Source organism: Lactuca saligna, chromosome 4 (assembly GCF_052625555.1).
Source record: "Lactuca saligna cultivar CGN05327 chromosome 4, ASM5262555v1, whole genome shotgun sequence".
Taxonomy (NCBI): Eukaryota; Viridiplantae; Streptophyta; class Magnoliopsida; order Asterales; family Asteraceae; genus Lactuca; species Lactuca saligna.
The window spans coordinates 35,005,888-35,014,080 of record NC_136420.1 but is presented as its reverse complement, the minus strand read 5'-3'; the positions used below and the strand labels follow the sequence as shown (position 1 = coordinate 35,014,080).

The following is an 8,193-nucleotide window of genomic DNA, read 5'->3' as shown; positions in this document are numbered from 1 at the left end:
TCATTTTTGATTTGTTCCAAAATAATAGTCAATTTCTAAAAACAAATAACATTTTTACCAAAATACCTTTTTCATTACTACTTAACCAACTAAACATTTAATGAGACATTAAATACAAAGTAAGGATAAAACTGTCATTTTCTTATATAAAATTAGTGGTAATTAATGATTTTCTTAATCTGTATGTTTTTTGTCTATGAACAATAATATTGAGACGGAGGGAGTATTACAGTGAAGGTTTTAGGATGCTTATAAATATTGTTTTATTTTATTGGTTAGCATAACACAATTAAAAAAATAAAATAAAACAATAAATCTACTATAATAAATGAAGGTTTTTTTGCCACATGTCCTCTTCTCTATCATTTGGACACTTGGTATTTTCTAAAATTTTTAAATTTTTTATTTTCCACTTGTCATTTTATTGTATTTTTCATTTTATTAAATTAAAATTACACATTTAATGTGTAATTTAATATATATATAAAATATTTATTAGAAAATATTTATATATTTAATGTATTCAATACATTAAAGTTTCAATAAATTTAATAATTCAATTTTTTTTTTCATTTTTCTTATAAACTCAAACCTTTCAAATTATTAAAATTTCATATTTTTTTTAATTAACCCCATAATACATCAATCTCTAATCTTATATAATAAATATGTTTAAAAATATATTTATTATAGTTTTTCAAAAACACTCAAAAAGTCGATCGACGCTTCTGTTCCGAATTCAACCGTAACCGGTTTTAATAGGTCGGAAACATAACACGTGGAAGAGAGATTAATCCATATGGTGTTAGCAGAAAAGCCTTCCACATAACTCCCACAACAATGGCGTCTTCTGTCTCCCAATATTCATTTTTCTCTTCATCAATCAAATCCCCCATTGAAACAACTCCCAGAAGAAAGATTGCCTTAATCAAGGCCCAAAAGGATTCATCACCGTCCCCTTCGGAGTCCCAGCCACCAGATCCAGTGAAGCTCGCGTTAGCTAGAGCCAAAGCATATAAGAAATCAATCCAGTCAAACCCAACTCCTAAAATTTCCCAAAACCAAAACCCTGTTTCAGAGATTGCAGAAGCTGGAGGAAACAACGATGGGTCACTCGCCAGAGTTACAATGGAGGGAACAAAAGAGTATAAGGAGAAAAATAGAGGTACGGAGAACACAAGTTATTATTAAGGTACTGATGAACATGAAATTTAAAAGTTAGACTCGATTCACCCCACATAATAGTTGTTACAGCTTGTGATGAAGAATATGTTTAGTTCTAAAACATTTTATCATGAATTCTACTTTCTACTTAAAAGCTAAAACTCTTATAATTTGTGTCATAGGAATCCAACAAAGAAAGAGTGAGGTTTTGACGAATGAAGTTGTTGATAAGAAGGACAGACCCACAGTTTCAGCAATCGACTTTGTGGGATTAGGGTTTGCTGATAAGAAGGAAGGAAGAGGATTGCCAGCTGGCTTGATTCCAATAAGCGATTCTTTTTCATCAGGGGATTTGCCTGATGTGGAAATCATTGTCGGGGATATAAGCAGGTTTGAAAAAAAGGAAAAAAACACCGAATCAAATACAACTACAGAAGAAGAAGATTCAGAACTTTATAAGCCCAAAGTCTCTACATGGGGAGTTTTCCCTAGACCAAACAACATTTCCAAAACAGTAAGACTTATTTCATATTCCATTTTGATTCTCTTTATTAAGTCGTTCTTTGATTCTTTCTGCATTAAGTCAATGTCATACTGTTCAGTATGGTGGTGGGAAAACTATTCGTCCTGGAGATGTGCTCGAGACTGCAGAATCCAAAGCTGCAAAAGATGCAAGGACAAAAAAAATGATTGCTGCCTATAAACGCCAAATGGGTTTAAATATTGATCCGAAATTGAAAGCAGAGTGTGAGAAGGTGTGCTTCAAACTTGATGGTATCGATTTCATTTTATCTCTTGAAAATTGTTAGGTGTATTTCATAATGTGTTCTTAACATTTCTATTAACTCATATAGGATTTGAATGATGGAGACTCGTTAATGGAGATTGGAAAGCTGAAGGATGCAATACCCTTCTATGAGAAAGTTATGGATAAGTTGGTATACCAGGTAATGGTTTTATGAAGGTGAAAGATCTGTAGAGATATTAAATCTTTGAATATTGTTGTGTAATTCATGATCTATGGAGTATGGTTTCCTGCAGAGTGAACTTCATGGTTTAGCTGCATTGCAATGGTCTATTTGCCTTGACTCCCTCAACAGGTATTGTCAAAGTCAAACCTATATATATCATGTTTCAAAACTGCATTCTTTTTTGTGTTTGTTAAATATAGATATAGAATAGGGTTTTATGGAAAATGTTGCAATTTTTTTTTTTCATGTTTTGTTGTCAAAAGTAGCTTTTAAATTGTCTCATATATTTGATAGATCCGATGAAGCCCGTGTTATGTATGAGAAGCTGCAGTCTCACCCAAATGTTAGTGTGAGCAAGAAAGCAAGGCAGTTTGTGTTCAGCTTCCAGGTGAGTTACTTCAAATAAAAAACATTTTAAGTTTTTTACAAAAATTACTAACAAAACTTGCATATTACGACCTTATATTTGATTTTTGAGCATCACGTGAGTTAAAATTTTCACTTAGGTAGCGTTTGGACTAGGGACAGAGGACTGGACTGGACTAGACCAGACTGATTGTAGAAATGTGTGAGTCAAATCTCAAAAGTGACTAGATTAACTAATATATAAATTGGTATTACAATAGAAACATCTTGGAGATAAAATAACAAACAAAACCTGTGTTTAATTTGCACAAAAGTACGCAATTGATTGCAGGCAATGGAGATGATGAAGGTTAGGAGTTCAAGTGCTTCTAAACGTAAAACTGGGTATCAAAATTTCTTTGATGCATTTGTGGAAAACAAGAACAATTTATCTCTAAACGAAACCGAAGTTGAGGAAGATGCAGCATTTCAAGCTCTACCATATGTGATTTTTCTGATTTCTCCTATCGTAATGATACTGGTGATTGCTGTACAGAAAAGGCTAGTATAGCATGAGTTGTGGGACATTTGTAAATGGAACATACTATAGCCTTCAAAAGGGTAGATGCTTACGTCCATGTTTTATGTCATAATACATAAATATAGGGTCAAAAGCTATATGTCATCGTTTGTTGTTCCCTAATCCCCTTTAATTGGATTAAGAAACTAATTATGATTTTTAGTTAAATTTGGTAAATTGATTCTATCTTTTATCTTTTTAATAGTATTGTATAAGCATGTAAATAGTTAGCAACTCCTTTATTTCGTTGTGATGGTTGAATTGGTAAGAGCAACGAGTGGTGTGTAATAAATGGTATATATGTGATATGCATTATTATTTTAAACGTCATTAAAAACGGATGATGACTTGATATTTGATAGGGTAACTATCCCTTTCTTTCACCACTCTTTCTTTCGTACATAATTTCCCATCAATATGTCTTTTTTGGTTCAATAAACACCAAAACATTAAGAACTTTTTAAAGATTATCCCAGATTAAATTTCATTTCTAGTAACTAGGTAAAATGAACATACACGATCCTTGACAAATCCATATTTGTTGATTACACATTAACCCTATTTTCGCACCATATCTTCAAACATTCTTGACTTAAATAAGTGTAAATTCAACAAAACAGTAAATGTCTCGTATGAAACCAACTGTTCTTCTAAATTTGACAAAATGTCCACTATTAAAAATATCTCTATTAAAAATTGTAATGCTAGAAAAAGCATTAATAGGTATATCATATAATGTATAAGTTGATTTTAAAAAGCTCACCTCAATCAAATATCCTCTCCCCGGTTGAAAACAACAAAAACACAACCGAACTCAAAACACACAACAATCCGGGAATAAAAAACACGGGTTTCCAGCTATCCGGATTCGAAAGATCCGAATCCATAATTTTAGCAGTTTCAAGAAGTTGACCAGTCAACCCAACCCCAATAATCCCAGCCAAAGTCCCAGCAGTATTAGAAACCCCCATCACAATCCCAGCATACCTTGGAGCAATATCCATATGATTCACAGCAAATCCCGCTCTCCCTAATGCCAAAAATCCCAAAGCCAAAGAGCTACACACCACCACCCCATCAACCGTCTTAAAATAAGGAATCCCAATCAATGCAACAGAAGCCACCACAAATCCCACGCTATTCAACACCTTTCTCGCTTTTGTAACAGACATTACCTTTTTAGTTATCACATGGTCAGCAATAACCCCACCAATATTCGAAAACAAAAACATGTTCAAATAAGGCATCATTTTCGAAGACCCCATTTCTTGAAGACTCGACTTTAATCCTAATTCAAAGTAAGTAGGTAGCCAATTCATGAGCACATATAAAGCGTAATGAAACGTGAAATTGTTCACAACAATCGCCCATACGGGTAAGCTCAAGAAGATTTTCCCCCATGGGATTTTGATTTTACTAACTTTTTCGTTTTTAGTCCTTTGACCATCTTTGACCGGGAGTAAAGATTCGCCAAAACCGGAAGCTGCAGCTTTCGGGTGATTCGATCGAGGTGGATCACTTGCAAATTTAAACCATAGAACACACCAAATCCCACCTAAACATGATTCAAATAGAAACACGGATTGTGGGCCTTTGAATTTTACAAGACTTGGTAACAAAAGCATACCCATGGCTGCTCCTAAGTACATTCCGGATGTGGTCAAAGAAACGGATCTTGATCGTTCGTGTGGTGGGACCCACTGAGCTAAAACCGTGTGGATTGATGGAAAAATGAAGCCTTGTGCTATACCCACGAGTAATCGAGCTATTACTAAGGTTATGACCCGATTTGGGTCAAGTGGAACTAAAGCAGAAGTTAGTGACCATAGTATGAAGGAGAGAAGGAGTACACGCCTGCCCCCTATTTTTTGAGCTGCCCAGCCGCCCGGGATTTGTGATAAAGCGTACCCGTAATAGAATGTTGAAAGGATAGTGCCTTTACTTGATTGAGATACTCCTTCATTATCTGCAGCAACTGTGTATGCGATTGAAAACCCTACGCGTTCTATGTAGCATACACATGTACACATGAAGGTTAGTATCACAATCACATAGCGTGATGGAATTCTTGTGATGCTCATTTTGCTGCTTTTGATCCACTTTGTTAATATGATTTCATCTGTTAGAGGGATTAGATGCTCCTGCAAAGATAGATTGAAAGATGAGAACTAGATTAAGCTTTTGTCTTTTGTGAAAATTGAGCCAAATAAATTTAAGTATTTAACTTAACAACAAATGTTTTACTGGTTTCTCATATGAGAAGAACTTGCTTTACATGGAGAATTATTGAATTCGGTCATAGAAATGAAATTGCACATCTGAATTTGGGAGAAAGGCGATTCTCAAAACAGTTTCGTAAACGCATTACCAAAAAAGATCACTACTATAAATTTGATAAGATCTAGCTTAACATGGAAAAATGATCCTTCGATCATAAAAGTCAAATTGCAAGTTTCAATTAAGAAGAAAGGCAAGTAATTTAGGTTAAATTGACAAAAAAACAGTCACAGAAACGCATTACGTACAACGATAACTACTATAAGGATACAGAAAACTAAAACAAGCGCAATGCACTAATGCAGCATGTTTGTCGTGATTAAGAATAAAGAACCACAAAAAAATTTAAGATCGAGTTACAGCATCAACGAGATTTAGCAAGTGAAAAACTGTACAGAACCAAATTACCTGAAATTGGATGTCAGAATCGTCGTTGCATAGTCCAGATGAGCACGGATTCTTCTACTGCGCGAATTCGTAGGAAGTTCGCGGCATCAATTTGATAGCCGGAGCAATTGGGGGTTCTGAAGAAATGTTTTTGACAAATGAGTTTTGAGAACCATCATGGACGTAGTCAAATACCCGTAGTCAACTACTAGAGCCTGACATGGCGCAGCCCTTTTTGAGGATCTTGGTTTTACAATTAAATTATGGGAATGGATTGCAAATATTGTATTTTAAACTATTAAGTCTAAGTTAAAAACTTGAAACTATTAATTAGGGTTCATGTCACTATCACAGTGCTCTTTTAGGCCTTACTGTTTTGGCATCATAGATCCTTGAACTTTAAAGTTTAATACAAGAAAAAATCATTATTCAGATTGTGACTTTAGTCACACAATCAGCGTTTTAAAAACCAGTTTGAACGAGGAATCAAAGATGAGAGCGGTTAAATAAGGACCAGTTTTTTGCTAAGTTTTAAATTGGACTACAGTTTTTTCAAAAGCTAGGTTGAGTTGGTGTGATAGAACTTTTAAAAAACCATTTGAACCGGTTTATTGGACTTAGATAGTTGGATTTCACTTAATCCATTAAAAACATGTCAATTTATAAGGAAAATTGAATTGATTATGGATTTAGATTAGGTTATGACTCTATAAGGGCTTATGACGAATAGGCTCTTAGATGGGGCATTATCGGAAAACTAACTATCAACTGAATAAGAAAAGGGTAGACCTTATTTTATTTTAGAGCAATCCCACTCGCGATCAATCTAGTAATCCGGAGTGTACATAACTTGAGGGTCGATGCACACCACTACCAGATGTAGATTGGCAAATGTCGACTAAAGCTCTTACGGTGTTGAGTAATAGACGTCCAAGGATGATAGACACATCTTCATCTTTTGTCATGTCTAAGACCTCAAAATTAATTGGAAAAATGAACTTTCCAGTTTTTACCAATAAGTTTTTAATAATGCCACGAGGATAAGTGATAGATTGATTTGCCATATGGATTGCCATTCTCGTGTTCTTCAATTCCGATAAATTAAGCTTTTGGTAGAATGAACATGACATCAAGTTGATGCTAGCTCCGAAATCGGCCAAAACATATGTCTTTGTTGCATTTTCAAATTTACACGACAACGTGAGGCGTCCCAGATCTCCCATCTTTGATGGTATCCCTTCCATGACAACCGATGAACATTGTTCATTTAGAACAACCTTAGACATCTCTTCCAATTCCTCTCGAGTACTAATAAGGTCTTTAAGGAATTTTGGGTTGTAACACCCCGACTCTCAGGTATAAACTTTACAGTCTTATATTTACATGTTGAAAGGTCGACTTGACGAATTGGATGCCCTGACTCGTCGAGTAGGAACTGATTTGGCCGCGTAACTTAAGTGACCAACTCGACGAGTCGGAGAACACGACTCGACGATTTGGAGCTGGAGGATGAAACCCTAATTTCTGGGGTTTTGCACCCTATTTAAAGGGTCATTAGCCTCCATTGGCCTCCCATCACCGTCCTCTTGAGCTCTAAAACCCTAACTCACGTGTGCTCTCCATTTTGTGTGATTTTCAAGATTGGAAGGTGATTTGGAAGCAGAAGACTTGAAGTATAAGAGGATTGGAGCATAGAGGGCCTGGTGGATCTGCATCTTATGCTTATTGGCATCATTTTGAAGGTAACAAGTCGCCACCTTGACTTTCCTCCTTCTACATCTCTTCATGTTTAAGATTAGGGCTTTTTCAAGCATGCATGTTAACCATTTCGGGTATGGACTAGGATTTGTAGTTGCAACTTTAGATATGAACTTATCTTGGTCTCTATAGCTATAAAGTCTCCAGCTTTAGCAAGTATGAGCCTTCCTTTTTGAGTTAAACCCCATTATAAGCTTAGGTTTGGTATTCTAAGCCTTTAAAGCCTTGCATGCACGTAAAGTTTGCAACTTTACGAGATAAACATTCCTTGGGAAGCTTGATCTGCAATATGGAGCTTTAGGGTGGCTTAAAAGCATCTGAATGGAGAAAGGACTGAAGGGACTTGACGAGTTGCATAGCCAACTCGGCGAGTCCGATGAAGAATATCCTTGAGGGTTTCTGCATGAATTCGGCGAGTCAGCAAGACGACTCAACGAGTCAGTTAGGGTTTTCTTGACTTTTGGACACATAGAGACTCGGTGAGTTGTCTGGAAACTCGACAAGTCAACTGGGGATTTCATGACTTCTCGGGTACTGGAAGGACTCGACGAGTCAGTGAGCTCCACTCGACGAGTAGGGCCAACATGGGTTGTTGACCTTTACTGTTGACTTTGACTTTGACCAAGGTTGACGAGTTTGAATTCTGGGGTTGGAAGTTCATGGAAATGGTCTTATGGAAAATATAGGTGGTGGAGTTCGTGGCTGTGATTC

The 8,193-nt window shown here is 35.8% G+C and overlaps 3 protein-coding genes across 9 annotated transcripts; 1 reads left to right on the top strand and 2 right to left on the bottom strand.

The window, feature by feature from the left end:
* Nucleotides 1-737: 737 nt before the first annotated feature.
* On the top strand, nt 738-3,246 carry LOC145041579 (cytochrome C oxidase subunit). Of its 7 annotated transcripts, none has more exons than XM_078989699.1 (8): nt 738-1,165; nt 1,347-1,678; nt 1,767-1,919; nt 2,019-2,111; nt 2,206-2,264; nt 2,430-2,523; nt 2,642-2,703; nt 2,833-2,951. In XM_078989699.1, exons 1-8 carry the CDS (start codon nt 841-843, stop codon nt 2,843-2,845), a joined length of 1,131 nt encoding a protein of 376 aa, XP_078845825.1. In that variant the 5' UTR covers nt 738-840; the 3' UTR covers nt 2,846-2,951. The 7 variants fall into 7 exon arrangements, with proteins under 7 accessions (XP_078845825.1, XP_078845824.1, XP_078845826.1 ...); XM_078989698.1 differs by having other exon boundaries at nt 2,816-2,951; XM_078989703.1 differs by having other exon boundaries at nt 740-1,165; nt 2,646-2,703.
* Nucleotides 3,247-3,732: 486 nt separating this feature from the next.
* LOC145041578 (putative anion transporter 5) lies at nt 3,733-5,952 on the bottom strand. Its single transcript, XM_078989695.1, has 2 exons — nt 5,746-5,952; nt 3,733-5,201 (listed from the first exon to the last, which is right to left on the bottom strand). Exon 2 carries the CDS (start codon nt 5,139-5,141, stop codon nt 3,825-3,827), a length of 1,317 nt encoding a protein of 438 aa, XP_078845821.1. The 5' UTR covers nt 5,142-5,201; nt 5,746-5,952; the 3' UTR covers nt 3,733-3,824.
* Nucleotides 5,953-6,545: 593 nt separating this feature from the next.
* Nucleotides 6,546-7,010, bottom strand: LOC145039472 (uncharacterized). The gene has a single exon (XM_078987527.1). It carries the CDS (start codon nt 7,008-7,010, stop codon nt 6,546-6,548), a length of 465 nt encoding a protein of 154 aa, XP_078843653.1.
* Nucleotides 7,011-8,193: the final 1,183 nt, after the last annotated feature.

Coding starts and splice junctions, on each gene's coding strand:
- LOC145041578 (XM_078989695.1), bottom strand. CDS start 5,141: ATGAGCATCACAAGAATTCCATCACGCTATGTGATTGTGATACTAACC.
- LOC145039472 (XM_078987527.1), bottom strand. CDS start 7,010: ATGTCTAAGGTTGTTCTAAATGAACAATGTTCATCGGTTGTCATGGAA.
- LOC145041579 (XM_078989696.1), top strand. CDS start 841: ATGGCGTCTTCTGTCTCCCAATATTCATTTTTCTCTTCATCAATCAAA. Junction 1,166..1,346: donor GTATAAGGAGAAAAATAGAG/GTACGGAGAACA, acceptor TTTGTGTCATAG/GAATCCAACAAAGAAAGAGT. Junction 1,920..2,018: donor TGAAAGCAGAGTGTGAGAAG/GTGTGCTTCAAA, acceptor TAACTCATATAG/GATTTGAATGATGGAGACTC.